Source organism: Astatotilapia calliptera, chromosome 18 (genome assembly GCF_900246225.1).
Source record: "Astatotilapia calliptera chromosome 18, fAstCal1.2, whole genome shotgun sequence".
NCBI classification, from domain to species: Eukaryota; Metazoa; Chordata; class Actinopteri; order Cichliformes; family Cichlidae; genus Astatotilapia; species Astatotilapia calliptera.
In genome coordinates, this window is record NC_039319.1 from 9,577,350 (window position 1) to 9,597,428 (window position 20,079).

Genomic DNA, 20,079 nt, shown 5'->3' on the forward strand with positions numbered 1-20,079 from the left:
TGCATGCAGAAGAGGGTCGTCAGTCACAAGTTAGGTAGCTTTCTATGCATACCATTTCATCTGCTTCACTTTTCAGACGCCTTTTGCATCAGACCTTTACATGATGAGACAAAATAGTCATAGGATTGAGGACAACCTTCTTCTCTAAATATATTTGTGATTTTGTGCTTATTGCACACATACTGTACACATGGATATTTTGGGCACAGCTTCCATCTTAGCTGAATCTCAGGAGCCTTTTGTTTAAAGCATCCCGAGGCCTTGATTGCTGTAGTCCATTGTGATATAAACCCTACACCACCCAAGAATATTCTAATTATGATAACTGATTATAAGATGAACCCAGATACTGCCTGCCTCTGATGTCAGTGTTGAAGAAGAGATTTGCTGTTTCACTGAAACTCGTTTTCAGAATTTAAATCTAACCACCAATTTTCACTTATATTCTTCACTTGGTTGCACACTCTTCATCTTTTTAAAATCATTTCTTAAAGTGGCTTCACCTTTCTTCACTCTGGAATGGCTTTCAGACTTTGGGGCATGCACCATTTCTGTGATAACACTCAAACAGCACTCAGGTTGTCAGGCCTGTAAAATCCAAGTGAAATCTTTTAATGGGCTGAAACCTAACAAATTGTGTATAATGTTTGTCTTGCGGCAATTAAACACATGAATGATAATGATTAGATTTCATTATGGTCATTTTAACTCAAAATGTGTGTTTTACTGAACTGGGATTATTTTATGTGTAAATCCGTGTTGCTCTAAGACAGCATATCCCTCCTCTGCACGTCCGTATCCTGTTAAAACAGTGAAAATGATTATTTGTTATCAAATGTAGGAGGTTCACACATACCTGTTTCAGACACACACACACTCCCTTCTCCCCCTGCACACACATATACCATAACACACAGTCATGGAGAGACACATAGCTCAATCCCAAACACCCTCCCACTTACGTGCAAACACAAGCAGACTCCTGCACACACACAGTCTCACAAACCCTGAGTATCTCTCACTCATACACACACGCGCCTACGCTAGCACGCCCACACGCATAATGTTTCACACCTTCTCGCGCGCACACATGCACACACAACAAAAATTTTCCCAAAACATCAACAGCTCTCCCTTTGTGCCTAGGTGGCCCTGGCAGTGGCAAAGGAACGCAGAGCCTGAAGATTGCCGAGCGCTACGGCTTCCAGTACATGTCTGTGGGCGAGCTGCTGAGAAAGAAGATGATCCACAACGCCACAAGCAACAGAAAGTGGAGCCTGATCGCTAAAATCATCACCAACGGAGAGCTGGCACCACAGGTAGCAGAGACACAGAGAAGGAGAGCGGGTGAAGGGAGGGGGTGACACAGAAAGAATATGAGAAGAGGGATGAATGCCAAGCCTGTCCAATCACTCTCAGGTCATTATCACAGCATGCGTGTAACAAGGGACTAATTAGCAGCATCCATATCACAAGCGTGTTGGAAAGAGGCTTTTCTGTCCGTCTTAGGAGCATCCATCTTTGCAGGATAATTATTGTGCCTGGGAGGAAAATCTATAGAGACCATCCTTTGGCTGTTGGAGGTCCACTTTTTTAATCACTATACAGTGCAACACGTGTTTAACATGAACCCTTTCTGTCCCTGTGCTACAACAAGGTTGTATCTGTTATTGAAAGGCACCCCGCCCTGTTTGGCACATTCATTTGGGATTAAAGTAGATGTAACATTTGTTGTGGTTCATTTCTGTTGCATCAGATTTCCATCTGAACATTTTACAAACTGGCTCAATAACATCAGAGGCTCATTGTTGTAAGGCTGTTTTTTATGCTCTGTAGTTTTGATTAGTAGGCGTTTTTCAAATCTTACTCTGGTCTAGTGATTTGGACACAGAGATTTATTGTATTTCAAAATTCTCTCAAGTATCTCTTAATCATCGAGCCCAAGGTTGTCCATTTTTGGCTTTGCAGTTGTGGAGCTGTTGCAGATTGAACTTGAAAATACCTCTTTTGAGGGGACAGTTCAAAGAATTGGTTATGCTTTGAGGGGTTGTGGTTGTTAAGGTTTGGAAATGGATCTAAGAAGAGTGGAGAGAGTAAACCATTGCAAAATGATAAATAGACAGGTGTTTTAACCACATATGGGTCATCTAACTGTTACCGTTTGAATATTATGGCTGTTTGTTATAACAGCCATAATATTCAAACATATCCAATATGATCTGAAACAGTCAACTTCCATCCACCCACACATCCTTATTCTTAGCCACTAATGCAGCTTAGGGTGCATAAGGGTGCACACCTGCTGCGTTTTGTCAGATTAAATCAAACTCTGGTTCAGTTCCCCCGTTTGTGCAGATGTGATCATGGTATTTACACTCGAGTTCAACCACAGCGAGACTTCTTTGAAGAAACTGGTTTGTTTATGGTGAGAATGTCATCCGACCCACATCCGGCTCAACTACCACGTGTGAGCTTCAAGTTTGAGCTAAACACCGTCTGTTAGCCAAAACCGATCAACTGATTTTGAACGCGGTAAATAAACTGTAGGAGTGAAAATTCCCTTAGAGTCCCACCGGAGCTTGAACCTATTCCAGCTGACAGGCTGATTGGAAAAAGCAGTAACTGCGCCATACAGATAATCAGTCTGAGTTATGTGTCTAAATATATCAAAGGGTGAAAGGTACTAATGGGTCAGAAGCTGTCTCATTCACATTGACAAGACAAGGTTGTGATAATAATTAGAAGTTTATGTAGAAAAGATAAGAGCAAATGATGATGAACATGAGGAGGGTGGAGTGAGAAGTGTTAGTGATGTCACAGACGTGCAGATGTGTGAAAAAGCCATTTGCAGTATTGGTGTTGTCAGTAAAACAGATGGTTTCTAGGATGGAGGGAGAAAGAGAGGCCAGACCTATTTAAACTCAGTTCTGAGGCTTTCACAGGTGTACCCAAATCCCACTAATGGCCCTCCCTGCCTAGAGACTACTGCAGGAGGAGCACCCTGGAGTGTAGAGTAGAAAGTGGAGGGACTATAAGAATCAGCAGAAACAGGGTTTTCATCAGATATTCAGTTTCTTTTTTTTTTACTGCAACACAAAATTGTAAATAAATAATTTCAAAAGCACAAAAATGATGTGGCTTCTAACTCCAAAAGGAGTCAGAAGCCACATCATTTTGCTGCTGCATCAACCACCAAATACATTTTATATTCTGTATCTCATGACAACAAGTGTCATTACATATTTGTATAAAGAGACTTCTTCATCTTATTCTCTGTGAATTGTCACAGTTAAAGACCAAAAAGACCCCGTAATAATAAGATTCAGTTAACCAATCAGTATTAGACTGGTCATCAACAGCAGAGACAGCAGGGTAAAGTTTTACATGGGATCACACCTTAGTAAATAAAATTCCCTAAAGAGAGTCCAGGGCTATTATTAAATATCCTGAAAAAGCTTTAGAACGGTCTTTGAGTTGATAGCATTTCACTGCAGATATGCTGTGAAGAATAAATCCTCCCAGTGATGCAAAGAAGATGTGCAAACCTAAAACCACAAAGAACAAAGAGTGTTCGTCCTTCAGGTTTAATTTCCTGCCAGTACGCAGATTTGAAATGCCACTTCTTTATCTGAAACTGAAATCTCAGATAATATTCTAAGTTATCTACACACAGCATGTCCGTAGAGAATTTTGAATAAAAAATATACAATGTAGTACCATACATACTAATATTTATTTTCCAATGAGTCATTATGTTGCCTTTAGCTAAATTCACTCCTTTTTGTTAACCATAAAGCTGTTGAAAAGGAGCCTTTTTGAAGCAATTACATCATTAAGTAGACTTTAGGTGTTAAAGTGAGGCATGTTTATCCATTAAATTTTCAAGTGTCATTCACCAGCTTCACCTTCTTGTCCAAATATGAGCACTTTTGACTCCAGATAAACAAGACGGTGAAGTGACAATTTCTTGGCTTTAACCTGTAGTTCACAGTTATTGGGTAATGTCCCAGTGATCGCGTTCTCTACCCCTGTTTGTGTATCTGCAGAATCTGCAGGTGAAGGTAAAGCTTTGTGCCAAAGATTTCACTTTTATCAACATTTTTAGTTTAGTTTTCTACAGTTGTACTCATTGATCAGTGTGAAAGTTTACCTTGGTTATCCTTTGGATCTAGTGGAAGCCCAAAAACCTGACCATAATCCCAAAAAGCCGAGTCAGCAGAGAGTAGGTGAGCACAGGGCTTAGTCTAAACAAGCTACATTTGTTTCCTCATAAATCAATTACCTTTAGTGATATAAGCAACTTGTCTTGTGAAGACATGACATGGGATCAGGGTCCGATTAGTGGCAAAACTATTTATATATATAGAACAGACAGAGAACAAATAAAACAAGGATGCACAAACATTGTGGTACTTGTGTGGAAATACTCTGCTTGGGTTTCACTGTTTAACACAAAATGCAGAAGCACACTTTGATAAAGTACTTTTTCAGATGTTGGAGGTCTTACCAGGAAATGCACGCGCTCTCTTGTGGTTTTTAGGCTAGAGGAGTGATACCAGAGTTTGTGCCACGTGTTTTCCTGTATTAACCTCTGGGAAAAATAAGTATGTCACTAATGCTTCTGTGTATTAAGCTTTGGTTAAACATGAATATATTTTCTGTAACGATATAAAAGCAGCTATTAAGAGTTCATCTTTTGCATAAAATGATGAAACTCCCACTTTTCGGATGTACACAATGAAAACACCCAGACGAATGATCTATAAACTGTAATGTACTGGTTATATAGCACACTGAACAATTGTAACACAGACGCGAGCCCCCACCTGCTTAATGACGTACTTCTCAGGTTCTGTTGCGTCATGAATCACCTTCAGGAATCGCCTAGTTCATCATTTATCATCCCTTACTCGCACGTCTGGTAAGACATCGCTTCGCGGCGTCGCCATTCACTACATGTCAGTCCAGCAACCGATGAGATAAACGGCAACGTGGGCCAAACTGCAGACACATTAGATATGATAAAGTGACTTGTGGCTGTTAGGTATTTAATTTCCCACCATAATTAGTTTAGCAAAGCAGATTAGAATTTGGTTTCTTAATGATTCTGCATATAATGAAGGAGGCAAAAACGCTCCTGAGTGTGTAAGAAGGCTGTTATTCAGAAGCTTTAAACAAGAGCCCAGATGACAGTACTGTTTTTGTGCATACTCAAGGACTTCTTACTGATTCACAGCTGGTCTTTAGCGGTGTCTGAGGTCATGTGCATTTTTTCTCCCATTTTATTCCACATGAATTCAAAAGATTTATTAATTATAAATTATAATATTGCTTAAAGAAGAGTTTGGAGTCATTTTGATCATTTATCAGTGAGTCTTAGATTCAAGACGTCATGGAATTTACTTTGAGAGTTGAGTATAAAGCCTTAGAAATGGAAGAAGTCATATGGCATGGGAGTGCATGGATTTGCTTTCATGAAAAGCAACAGATGAGAAGATGAATACCGCTGTCATGACTGAGAGTTAAACATAAAGCTGGAAGACTTACACTCACATTAACCATGTTTACCACAGACAAACTTTTGGGATACATAAAGTATATTTTTGCGCCTGTGGTCAGAAGGTTACATACACTCATTATAATAATTAGTTTGACAGCACTTTTTGGATTAACCAATACCCAGAACAATGGGAAAGTCCAAGGAGCTGAAGATCAAAGAGAACTATAGATTTACAAAATCTCTTGGAGCAATTTCTAAACGGGTCATCAAACAATTGTACATAAGTACAAGTTATTCAGATGTGTCACCACTTTGCCAAGATCTGGAAGATGACCCAAACTGACCCCTTCAGGTGAAAGGAAACACTTTTTGGGAACAGCCCAGGAACCATCCAAGTCTCAAGCTTTCCATGAACTGAAAACTGCCTTTGATACCAGCATCACTGTCCACGGGGAAGCACCATGAATAGGACATAAATGAATAGGCTGGATCTCAGGAGGATGTATATTGAGGCTGTATTATCGTTCCAAGTGAGAAAAAGACAGTGCAAAGAAATCATTAAAAGTCCAAAATTACCCTGTCACTCATGGCCATATTGATTGTATGTTAACCTCTCTCATCTATCTTTTCTTAAAAATCTAAACTATTATAAAGGTTCAGTTGTTATTTGTTTCCAGGTCAAATGACTCCATGGGTATTCATCATTTCCAGCTTTCACCTCTGTCCTTTAATATTTGTGGCTTTTTTTTTTTTACTCTCCATTGCAAATTTCATTGGTCTCAGTTGAAGCAGCACTCAAATATTGTTCAGTCAACACTCAGTCTGAAAAAAGTTAAGTAAATATGAAAACTGTCAATGATCTTCTGCTTTTTGCACTTACTTATTAATTCTGATTTCTGGCATTTTAATCTCAATAAATCAGAAATAACTTGTCTACTAGGAGTACGAGTTCCGAGTGACTTTTATTAGTCGATTTACTGAGCAGAGATCTAAATACTATCTGTGCCTCACAGACACAACATGTCCTTTGGCATTATTGCTTTGATGGCCAACAGTAAATGAAAACTTCCAGCTTTTCCCACTGGACATTTGTTCTGTTAAATGTCATCTTTCAGCATGCAGGGTTAAAGGTTATATTTTAAATCAGATTACAGCCTTTTGCAAAACCAAACAAAGTAGTTTTCAGTGCACACATGGAGCACATAGCACGACCTTTTGGCTGAGAAACTTGTTCCTAACACCGTTGTCACTCTTCCAACTTATAAATACAGATTTTATTGCATGTTAAGTATTACTGCTTCCAAAGAGTGGCAGTATTTGATGTCCAGAAATCAGAAATGATTGGGTTTACCCACATTAAGATTCCTGCATGTACCATTTATAGCTAATTCTCCCCCAAAGGTAAAGAGTATGTAATTAGTTTGTTTGTCTGCGTAGCTCTTTGCTTCTTAGCAGTCTAGCATCCGGTTTTCGTGATATCATTTTCAAATTTTGTGTGATGGTAGATAACAGAAATAGGTCGAGCTGATTTCATTTTGGTGAAAATCAGGTCAAGGTCAAACCAATGTGAGACACAGTAAAAACTTTATATTACACACAGACTTCTATTTCTATTTATTTCTATTTTTTTTATATAACACTTTTAATTACAACAGTGGCGTTGACCAAAGTGCTGTACAAACATACAAATTACACAATAAAATAACACACAATAAAATAGCAATATCAATTAACATCAATGCCAAATAGCTAATAACAAATAAATAACTAAATAGCTCTCATGCAGTATTAAAAGCCAGTGAGTAGAAATGTGTTTTAAGACACACAGGGACAGAGAGGCAGGGTGTACCAGGGTGTACCCTGCCTCTCGCCCTTTGACAGCTGGGATAGACTCCAGCGGCCCCCGCGACCCTGAAAAGGATAAGCGGAAGCGAATGGATGGATGGATGGATTTAAAAAGCTTGAGGGTAGGAGCCTGTCTAATGTGGAGAGGCAATAAAAACATCATAAAATATGAAAGTTTTAGTGTAGGCCTTGCCGTCTGGGGGAGTTGCGCTCTCTGAGTGCTCGTGTTTTGGTATAAAATGGTAGATTCAGGTGAGTTCACAAAATCACAGGTTGTTCATTAAAAGTATTTCTCTACCAAACTGCTGAAAGAACCACCGTATGGCTTCACTGTCTTGGAGCCATATGTCATTGGACTATAAAATATTGTCACCATTTTAAGAGAGACTGAGTAGAATTCAGGGGTATTTTAGTTTACTTTAGTTCTTTCTTCAAAGAAGGAATTATCTGTAATATTGGTTATAGTAGATCATTCCTTAAATGCACAGTAATAATGATCAATTCACTTTGCTGTTGTACATCAACAGATGCAATGGACATCCATCTGTATAGAGGACTTTATAATTGTTTTTCTTTTATCCTGTTCCCCAATAATGTTCTTCCAGCTTTAATGTTTCAGGAGCTATTTCTGTGCTGCAGTGCATTGTGGTAAAAGAATCTCCTAAAGTTAGACGAGCTAAAATGGTTTGTTTCACAAAGTGGCTGCACCAAGGGACTGCACCAAAAGCCAGTACAAGATTAATGATGATTAATTTGAACTGTGAAACATGCACAGCTACTCCAGTCACATCCAAGAATGAAAATATGGGGCTGGAAATGAGAATAATAGGTCCACTTTAAACTAGTTAGAAATCACTTTCCATTAGCTACACGGTGCACTGTGATGAATGCATGCACTAGTTCCACCAAAAATAGACAAACGAGGTGTCTCTTACCATGTAATTGACATGTTGGAAACACTATAATAAAATGCGTGACATTTGATGGATGTGGAAATTCTAATCATGCAACACCAGATCTGTTAGTGAGCACGGAATGAGAAACATTTATTTGAAATCTCAGTCTATTCTGCACTATTTAGAAAGCTACTCAGAGTCTGCCGTGTATATTGCAAATAACAAATGGCTGAACAGAAGTAATTTTGCATACGGAGTCTGTGCAGCTGCAGGTGAGTTGTTTGATGCTTCGCGCTCCTGTGAGAGCTCTGCTGCGAGACGTGCAGCGGCTCAGAGGGCTTTTCTTAGATCAGATTCTCTGAGTTAGTCTTACAAGCATACATTAATCTGGTTTATGGAATCTAGATTAGGTTTATCTCTGCGTAGTCTGTCAGGCTGCCGCTCACACTCTGCAGTCGGAGGGAAATTAAATGTCTGTGTTGTTCATGTTATTTTTAGTTCTGAGCATTGCTCATGTATCTCTGTCGTATCATGTGGTGCATTCTGCCTGGAGAAATACGTTCAAACATGTTGACCTCCTCCAGCCAAGAGGAAGCAAGTGATGCTAAAAGATGCTGGCACGCTCTGACCTCAGGACCTCTCAACAGAGTCATTCAGCTGCATTCAGAAATATTAAACAACAGCTGGATGAACAGATGAATGATATAGTGGATTTTTCATTCACCGTATTTATGGCTCCAAATCAGATACCCTTCATTATTTGTCAGATTTACAGTGCTACACAAGAAACTGCAAAAGCCATTGATAAAATTAATCTTTTTATCTCTGAATTATAATCACAACCGTAAATTGTATAACTCTGTAATTGCAATGTCTTTCTCTTCACTGAGAAAACGGCCCCCACTATTTGGCATCTCAGATGTGAGTGTAGTTAAATATGCTTTTGGACACCAAGACAGTGGCTAATTACTCAGTTTATTGATTAAAAATCTAATGAGCTCCCTGCACCAAGTGATGAAAATTATGAATCATGTTGCTTTTGATGATTTGCAGGAGACGACAATAACTGAGATAAAGCAGAAGATTATGAAGATCCCGGATGCTAACGGTATCGTCATAGATGGGTTCCCTCGGGACGTCGGACAGGCCCTGTCCTTTGAGGACCAGGTGAGTCTCATTTATCCTCTAATGCACGAATGTCCAAATTATTTTACATTGTGGGCCAGACCAGTAAAACTCCTCTTACTATCAGTGTAATTAGGCTTAACTACACATTTAATCCCTGAGTTATTTTTACATAAGAAAAAGAAAGAGCAATTTCAGCAGTGCATCTTTTTTTCTTCATGATAAAGAAATGCTGCTGCAGTAACTGAATAATTCTGTCAGCATGACTCTTTTGGCTAAAGCTGTTAGAAATACATGTGTAAATTTAAAGAAAAGGTTCTGTTGACTTAATGCAGAGGCTGTTCTTCACATTTTCCAAAGGCGTCCAGTGGGCCAGCTTGGAGTCTTTGCCAAGCGAATTCTGGCCCTTGAGCCTTATGTTTGACACCCTTTTCTATTGCTTTGTTCATCCTGGGCTCAGATGCTGTTTTCATGTTTATAACTTAAGTCATTTTACATAAATCTTAATTTTGCAGCCTTTAGGCTTAAACTATCTGTCACATCTAATCTGCAAACATAAAGAGTATTTTCTGTGTTTGGAGATTTGCTAAACAATTTTATATTTCTTTGAGTTATGAAAATTGCTTTCATGTTTCATTGACTCTATATATAAAAGAGTCACTTTGTCTCATGTGCAGTACACAACAACCCTTTCATACCTGCTGTGTTTAATCGCACAAGGGGCATTTTATCTTTATACTGTGTGCGAACTGTGTAAGTTATCGGCTAATGACAGCAAGCTTGGTTGGCAAGCTGTATCCACAGACTTTCTGGCAGACGCCTTCTCATTAGCACTAAGCAACAGACTGAAAAATATTAGAATACCATACACCAAAACTAGAGCACAAACTTCTTGAGGGTCTGTTAGTGGGGGTGGGTAACATAGCCTCAAAATGATATAATATTTGAGCAATACAGGAAAGGAAATACTGAAAAATGTTTTATTAATGATTGCAGCTTGCAGTCAGCAGCATTTATAAGTATAAGTGAACGAAGGGCATTTTCCATCCTTCTTTTCTAATGAGCTACAGTCACTGATGACACGCTTCCTAATTTGAAGTGCAAGTCTATTGAAACAAGATGCCAGCAGCCGCAGTTGCGTTGTTATAAAGCAGGAGTAGTGACACAGCGGCACACCATGGGTCAAATGTAGCTCATAAGTAGCTCGGTGTTATTTTCCCCAAATATATTAAAATAAAGGATCGAATAGCATGGATTTTTTTATTCATTTATTTGCCCCAGTGGGGAAATTTGATTGCACTTCATATGACATTTGTATGCATTAACATAAGACAAAATGTTGCCTACAATATACAGAGATTTTCACTCCCGATTGGGCAACCTATGTATTGCTCATGTTCAGCCGTTTGATGGTTCGAGCAGTAAAAGACAGTTTTGGCCAGTTTATTTGTGAACAAGGGGTGAAAACTGTGCTTCCGTTTAACAGCTTAAGTAATTCAACCCTGTATCTCGTGACATGATAAAATAGAAAAATATTTTCCACCTGGGATGTTTTATCTTGGGTCGAGCTTTTTAACCAGTTTCTTAAAGTCCTGCTTTTCTTGCTCTTATACGTGTCCGTGGTCGCCCTTCTGGTGTGCACACTAGCGAACGTAAAAGCATGCTGCAATATCACATTGTTATATCACATAAAAATGTATACTGGTATTAATACAGAATAAATAATGGTTAAGAACACATTAGTTCAGTTTATTTGTCACATATTTCCATTAATCTTACTGTGAAACAAACCAACACTATAAACTCATTCGAGAGAGTCAGTTCAGTGATGCAAATTAGGTAAAGTGAAAAAACTCTAAGCCTTAACCCTTTATCGCCCAAGTATTACACAGGGTGCCTGGGCATATTTTCTAATTTTGACTAATTAAAATTACAAAATAATAATAATTCTCATCTTTCACGAACCATTTAGATTTTTACCTCTGGGCTAAAATGGCTGAGGAGTTACAGCAATGTGAAGTGCACATGGTAAAACAGGTCAAGCAGCAGTATCTTGTGAATGCTTTGTGCTGCTGTGATACATCAAATATCCCCATAAAGTTTGATTAGATTAGATACAAAGATTAAAACTGTTTCTTGCACCAGTTTGTAAAACATTTATTTCATATGTAAAGTTTAAAAATATATATATATTATTAAATTACTCAATTTTAATGAAAGCATCAAGTGGTCATTTGAGGAACTGCAGTGTTTGGTTCTTCCTCGGCGGTGTTGTGATTAGTGCCTGTAATCAAATGACACATTTTTTTATTAAATAACTAATTACAATTACATCTGTTTGGTAATTTAACTGCGCACATCACCATTGCTATTTTATTGTCTTGATTCTAGTTCATCTCCAGCACTAAAAGAGCTGAGCGTATCATGGCTTAGTGGTTTGAGTAAATCTACGTCAGTTTGATATGCTAAATATCAGGAGCTACACAGCGACAACAGGCCATTATGAGGGTTTTTAAGACTTAAATATTTAAGTTGTCGCATCCAAATTAGCATTCTTCCAATTGCCTTTGATTAAAGTTTATTTTTGCAACTATTTTGCATTAGAAAGCTGCATATGACAAAAGTCAAACTGAAATGCTCTTCAGGTTTCGATGACAGTTATTGTTCGTATTTCATAATTTGTTAAAAGTGGATAAGTGGATGCTTCTGGTAACAACTTTAATGGTGCATTGACGTCATTGGTGTGGGAATTTAATGTTGAGGCACAGACTCTTTTCGGGCTCTTTTCATTAAACTCTAATATGGCAGAAATATCTAAGTTAGCAGGTAAATTGTTCACTAAGAATATTATGACTGGGTCCTTTACAGGAGTGCAATTTACTTATTTTGCTGCAATCTAAGGCAAATTGTTGGGTCTGTGTTTCCACAAGCCCCGCTAATTCTAGAGACTTATTCATCATGAAGAAAACAAGACAGTCGATCGATCATTTGCGCAAGGGAGTCCTCGTCTGTGTCCACCACGAAAATGACCCCGACGACGGCCTCCTCTCGCTGCCTTTTATTGAGAGACAGTTCACACAAAACACATCACAGCAAAGCAACGCCCACATGGTTCTAAGACAAGGCATTGTATGTATATGTGTGAACTTCTGTAAGAGAGTGTGTGTGTGTGTGTGTGTGTGTGTGTGTGTGTGTGTGTGTGTGTGTGTGTGTGTGTGTGTGTGTGTGTGTGTGTGTGTGTTATGTGAGAATGTGTGTGTGCGTGTGTGTGTGTGTGTGTGTAAGAATGTGTGTGTGTTACCTCCTGCTGACCAAAGGGTCATAAAAGCAGGAAGCTTACATCAAAAAGCACAAGGATGTGTCTGTAATAAAAGACTACAGCCCCCCACCCAGAACCTGGAGAATCTGGGGAGGGGGACAGTAAAATTCCTTTCATCCCACAGTTAAACAATGTAGAGATGGATGGTAAGCATAGAAATGACAACATTTAACAATTTACTCTAAGACAAATTAAGGGTTTTTTAAGTTGAATTTTTCTTATGTTTTGCTTTTTTTTTTACCCTGAAGCCTGCAAACACTGAAAGATGTTTGATGTCATCTGTTCTTTTACTACATTCCCATCATTATTTTTCATTTATGGTGTTGTAGTACTTGTTGAGCTGATGGCAAATGCTGTAGTCTGATTATTGCACTCCATGTGATAGAATTATGGGAGGCTAGTTGGCATTAGTTATTTTTCTCAGGTCCAGTTTATTGGTGCTTCCTTTTCCTGCCTTTCTGCCTCTCTCCAGTTTTATGAAATTCTTGCTGAGAGGCAGAGTTCAATGTTAAAGAGATCAGTTTTTAAAGGTACTGATTGAACTAATTTGTGTAATTTTTATTTTCTCTTTGATTATTAAAACAGTAAAAAAAAAAATCATTCAAAATACAACCAGTCAGTGTGTCTACAGAGTCTGCCTTTTTGCTTGTCCCCCACCAAGTGTTTGATATTTGACATTATCACAGACCTCAAGTTCACACCAGGCCCTATCAAGCTTCTGATCAGCTATTTACCATTTTGCTGTCCTGCCACTGTTCAATGTTCTTCAAATGAACAGGTAACAGCTCACTGAGCAGGAACTCTGAAGACGTTCTGACTGGCAGACTGGTTCATGGTCTCTGCATTATCAAGCATCTGACCAAAGTAGGAAGTTGATGATGTTTTTTTTGGCTTTATCTTCTAGAAACTGCAGTACTTAAAGAAGGAATTTTTATGGGAAGTCACAAAATGCTTTGAAAAGCCATTCATCCATCTTCTTCCACTTATCCAATTCTGGCGCTGGAGTCTATCCCAGGGTGAGGCAGGGTATACCCTACAGAGGTTACCAGTTTATTGCAAACACATAGAGACAGACAACCATTCATAATCACATTCACACCTACATCCAACTTACAATAATCAACTAACCTGACCCTACGCTCTCTAAACTGCATCCAAAGTACCCGGAGAGAACCCACACACACACAGGGAGACACCAGACTGGATTCGAACCCAGAACCTTCTTGCTTGTGAGGCTTACAGCCACACCACCATGCTGTTCCCTTTTTGAAAACATCAGGTTTGATATGAAGATGATAAATAGTACAAATATTCTGGAAACACGGACGCTGGGATACAGCTTGTGTATGCTTTTTTTTCCTCTGAGCTTCTAAAGGAAAGTCCGGCTCTACAGCTGAGTGGCCAATTGTGTGTCACAAAACAGTCGATTGCTTTTAGTGGGATTAATGCTCTCAATCACTATTAAACTCACTTAAGATTTATCAGCTTTTTAATAAGCGCTGAGTGACTTTTAGAGCCGTTTAGGGCCTTTTGAGGTCAGTAGAAGATAATCCTGACCTTGTAATGTCAGCAATTTTAGCTGCATTACAGGGAACAAGACGGAAGGACAGCAGACTTTCAAGTCCTACTTGGAAAGGATTAACATTTCAAGAAGACATTTTACAAAAAAAGAATGATTAAAGTCTCACCTTGTCACCACCAAGTCAGTATATCACACAAGAATATGTTAATTTTGTTCATTTATTTTATTACTTTGTTGGGCCATAAAACATGAGAAAAACACCAAACACAAGATCCTGCAGCTTCATGTCACATTCTATTATTATTCTGTTTCAGATCGATGATGGTTCAGCTGGACTCTGAATGCAATACTTATTGTGAACTTTGGTTTATGTAGATTGATTCGGAACAGGCAAGACCAGATTTGCAATTCCTGCTCATTTATTTTACAGTATTATTACAAACAGATTGCATATAATTGCCAGCTTGACCCCATTCAGTAGGAAACTGACTAATGATAGACTGATTTCAACTTAATGCCGTTTTATTGCTGTGTTGATGCATGATGCAAGTTATGTGATCAACAGATCAATAAGTTGACCTTGAAGTCCTTGGTGGATGTAAGGCAAATTTTAATGGATTGTTAGCATGACCCCGCTCTACTCATCTTCAAAGTTTTATCAGAATTACTTTAAAACTTTTCAAGCTATCGTGTCAACAGTTACACACACCCACACATGCAAACACTACCAAAAACATTACCTCCTTCTCAAAGGTTATGTTTTTATTGGATGTACCATGAAGATACTCAATGCACCTGAACACCACTTTTAATTAAAAAAAACTTTTTGGCCTTTCTATCAAACATTTTACCGCAAATTTAATACATAAGGCAACCTTTTTTTTTCTTGTTGGTGCTGGAAATATTTTTTGGCAATTTATGGAAAAACTGTGAGGTCTGAACAATTCTCACAGTGTGATTTGTTATTTGTCCAGCAACAACTCTGCTGTACCTTTGGACATAAGATTGCACCAAAAGGTGTTTCACCAGGTTTGATGATCAGTGCAGCAGCAAGTGCCTCAATCAATGACAGTATGTGCTGTCGGTGTGTCACGTAAGGAAGCTGTGATGCAGCCTGTGAATATTCTGTAACTATCAAACAGCGTTGGTACTCTCTACAAAACTGCAGCTCCACTGTGGCACAGAATGGTTGATTAAATTTGTGTTTTTTGGGCTCCTGCAGGGAAAACCAGATGGGACTCTTTTGAAAGCGCCACTTACTGAAAGATAGTGTGGAGCTTTATCTCGTCATCTTTCCAGTCAACACATCCAAATGGCTTGTCATTGTAGACAGCCACAGCCAGTCATGTGGCTCTACAGAGGCTGTTCTCTTCAGTTAGGGTAACAAATGGTCCAAAAGACCATTTCTGTCTCTGGAACTATGTTTTCCTATTGGCTTTTTTTGTATGCAGACACGCAAGGAAACGTGCTTCATACACACTGAAATATGCAAAATTGTATTTACATGTACAGTGAAATAAACAGGCAAATGCATAAAATTGCAAAGAGGTCAAAGCATGAAAGTGCATGAACGCACATGGTTGTGACACACAACAAATGTGCATTAGCACATGAGTGCATGCAAAAAGATATAACCTATAAATACAGAAGAAAGAGATAACCATACTTAATATATGAAAACATGCTTACATGAAGTCGAGCACAAACCAAAACAGTTTTTATTTTGTCATCCCAGACGTCACCGTTTCTGTTTTCAGTTGCATGGCATTAGTCACAGTGTGCTACCAACTCAGTTAAAAACAAGTTTAACACGATCACTGTCACTCTGAGTGTCAAACCTACAGACAATTAGCAGTTCAAGCTGCCGCTCTCCTCGGCTTCAGAATGAGAATCGTCTTTGTTTAGCTGCCTCTGGTCCCACGCTCGGGCTGCACTGTATTATTTGTTGAGCTGACACAGACTTGTGAATCTTGTGAAACATCTAATAAAAAGCATTTCATTTAAAAGATAATACTGAACTTGTATTCACCAAACACACCCTGACATGACTCAAGCAAGTCTGATCATGTCTCTGGAAGTATAAATAAGCAGCTTTCTATTGTTAAATCAACTTACAGGTAAACGGATATGATATATCAATGCTGAGTTTACTACCCGAGCTTCACACTCAGTTATAAAACTACCTCATAGTCAGCAAATTTGAATAAAAACCATGATATAAAAGACTATGAAGTATATGAACAGACTAGTTAATTATACCACTGAGTACTCTAATTTTTCTGTACTGTCTTTGGTTTATTTGGGAAACTTACTGTAGTTTAGTTATACATGATGTTATGATACTTTAAAATAGCTCATTAGGAATTAGTTAGAAAATGCTCTGTATATATATCTATATACGAATCATCACTGCTTACATATATACTAATCTTCAACTGTGTATTTTTGCTACTCATCAGCGATAAATGATTAGGTCGGCCATGGCGCTCTTTAAATTCCTTAGTAACGACTGTAATATAAGAAGTGATCCACAGCTTTTTCTTTCTGCAGCCAGCTGTGCAGAAAGTATCGTAGAAGCATCTTAGATGCTTTAAATATGCACCAGTCAGCCACAACTTTGAAATTGTCCTGGGCGACGCATGGAGACAGGACCTGGGTAGCGGCTAAATCAGATTGGGATCTGGCAAGTTTCAAGGCTGTGTCAAAGCTTTGAGCTCTTTGTGGATTTCTGCACTGTCTCAAGATGTATTTCCCCACTGGGGGAGACTGTGGAGTGAGGAACTCGTCTGGGGTATACGGTATGTGAAAGTAAATTTCAAACAAATGCCAGAACCCAAGGTTTCTCAGCAGAGCGTTGTAATGAGATAGTGTTATTCATTGCACTATTTTATATTACTTTAATTTCGTTCAGGTCACAGATTAACATACAATTTAGTTTTGTTTTATATATTTAACTTTAACCTGAAAGTCCCTTAAGATCTTTTTCTTTTTTTTCTCACAAGAGAACAACATTTCCACAGTTATAATAAGATGATTTTCCAAGTATGCCAGATTTATTGAACAACAAGCATTCAGGCATTGTGAGGGGTTTCTGTGGGCCCATCACAGTAACCACTGTGGATATGTAACCCACTCGAATGTCTTTGTTATATCCTCTTGCCACTCTGGTTTTTGTACCCTCTCTCCCTGTTGTTGTGAAGAGGCCAAGTTTGGGTGTAATAATAGCTCATAATGAGGTTGCTGTCGTCTCCCCGGTCCGCTGCGCCTGACAGCAGATTCCACTCAGTACGTGCTCCCTGTCTGAAAGCTGCCTGAGGAAACAAAACACATAAACAAGAGGATACATGTGGCTGGCTCGTGTAGAGAATCAGTGCTAACCAGGCAACACCCACCCAATCACATACTCCTCCCTTCTTTGATACACCTCAAAGCTGAGCTATAAGTGTGTTTCCAGCTGTTCCAAACATGGAGCAGATCACATCTGCTAATGTGTAAACAATTCAATAAACTCACAGTCACTGGCTAACTCATCTATGTTGCCGCACATTTGTGTGTTAATAGGCATTTTCACATTCACGGCCCGGAAGTCGTATAAATCACCGCTTTTCATAAGCAGCAGTCTCTGAAATTCAGTTAAGCTGATTCAATTTTTTTTATTGTCAGAATGTTATTTAAGTGCCATTTAAAATAGCTTACAGCGGTTTGTAAAGGGGCACTGCTGTTAGATCAGGACTAGAGAAAGTCTACTGGATGTTACATAAGGTAGATATCCATGCAGCTTTGTTTATAAGTGTGTCTTAGCAACCGCTCAGAAACAGTTCATAAAGTCATTAATGATTGGATGTGAGCTGATGACCACCTAGATATTAATGCAAGCATGCGGCAGGCCTGGGGTATACAATAACCAGTATTTGTTTTAAGGCTTGAAGCTTTTATTGTTATGATCTGCGACCAGACTACAAGCCAATTCAATTAACTTCTCAACTGCATTTAAGGTGTTTCTATTTTTCTTAAAGATTTAAATATAGCTGATTGTACTACAAGGCTGCCCAAGAATTCTATAGTCCACTTTTCAAGAGTAAAATTTCTTAGTATTTCATTTGAATCCTATTTAACACTTATTAGCAGGTGTCTATTAGTGCAGTGGATCTGTATGGTCTATGGATGGACTCCACCCACTTGTCTAAATCTAGTCTCTTCTTGCCAGTAGGGATGTTTCACTAGCAAGAACCCCAACCCAAAATATGAATGATACTCATTTATTGATGAGCTACAGGAGAGGGTAAAGTATGGCAGAGGTCTAACTGAAAATCTGTAGTGGCTCCCAGCCTGGCAAATTTCCCGATATGTCTCAGAGAGGCTGACAAAAAGGGGGAAAGTGAAGGAAGGGTGAGGCATACAAATGAGAACAAATGGGTTTGTGGTGCAATGAGTTTACAGGAATTAATGTTTGAGGTTTGGTGCACTCTGGTTTGTTTCCCCTTGACTCTAAAGAGAATGATAGTCTATAAAATGAACCAATGTTATTTAGTTAGATCATAGATCAACAAGCTGACAGACTGAATAGACGCCTCTTTGCAACCAGAGGAGTCACCGCCTTCTGAATTAAAAAGAATGCAGGTTTACGGCACTTCTGACTTCACTTTTCAGACATGGAACCTTTTTATGTTAAACAATGAATCATATTTCCTCGAAGGTGTTCCTTTAGGTCTACCCTTCTGTGGACTGTTTATGGGATCAACTCGAGGATGTCATTTTTTATACATTACAACTTTTTACACTGAAAGAAAAAAATAATGGTGCCTTTCATCAGAATCAGAACACACTATTAATCCGGAAGGAAATTATGTGGTTACAGTTGCTCCAAGACAATGAGTACAGCAACAAACTGAATTAAATAAAAAAATATATATTTCAAAATTACAAAATATAAGAAATAGTCTAATATATACAAACAGCTCACTTATAAATATCCAGAATATTACAAAGATTAAATATACATTATTGAAATTTTACTCTAAACTGTAAATCTATGCATTAGATGGGGGAGTTGTACAGGGAGAGGGCCACAGGCAAGAATGATTTCCTGTGTCGTTCAGTGGTGCATTTGACTTAAGGGAGTCCAGTTCCATCCCCACAACATCAGTGAAAACTTCTTAAGCCAGCAGGTCTCTGTCCAATGGCTGAAGTCTGTGGTGTAGAGGGTGAAGAGGAAAGGGGAGAGGACGGTCCCTTGTGGTGCCTCTATGTTGCTGATCACCTTATCAGACACACAATGTTGAAGACACACAAATTGTGGTCTTCCTGTCAGGTAATCAACAATCCAAGACACAAGAAAGGCATCCACCTGCATCGCTGTCAGCTTATCACCCAGGAGTGTTGGCCTGATGGTATGAATGCACTGGAAAAGTCAAAAAACGTGACCCTCACAGTGCTCGCCGGCTTCCCCAGATGGTCGTAGACACGATTGAGCAGGTAGATGATGGCGTCCTCAGCTCCGAGACGGGGCTGGTAAGTGAACTGAAGGGGATCCTGATGTGACCTGACAATAGGTCAGAGTTGGATAAGGATGAGTCTTTCCAGGGTCTTCATGAGATGGGAAGTCAGTGCCACAGGTCTGTAATCCTGGGAGACACTGGTGCAGGATACCGCATGGATTTTTTTCTTTTTTTCTAAATCAACAAATATATAGCTGAGTTTCCAGTTGCCTTTTCAGCATCTTTACATAACTTATTTGGCATCATTCAGTGGTCACATCAGAGCACAATGTAACTCACATGTCATGTGCAGCAGTTAACTATGACATCTGGGAGCAGCAGGCAGTTTGTAGCCAGTTTGTTGGAAGTGTTTAAGCTGTCTGTGAGTAGATGCA

At 38.9% G+C, this 20,079-nt stretch overlaps 1 protein-coding gene across 1 annotated transcript in view; it reads left to right on the forward strand.

Annotated features, from left to right (window-relative positions):
* Positions 1-20,079, forward strand: part of ak5 (adenylate kinase 5) — a 104,014-nt gene that overhangs the window by 5,321 nt on the left and 78,614 nt on the right. The window contains exons 4-5 of the mRNA XM_026149065.1: positions 1,147-1,319; positions 9,295-9,408. Of these exons, the coding sequence (XP_026004850.1) occupies positions 1,147-1,319; positions 9,295-9,408 (287 nt within the window). The remainder of the gene's footprint in view (positions 1-1,146; positions 1,320-9,294; positions 9,409-20,079) is intronic.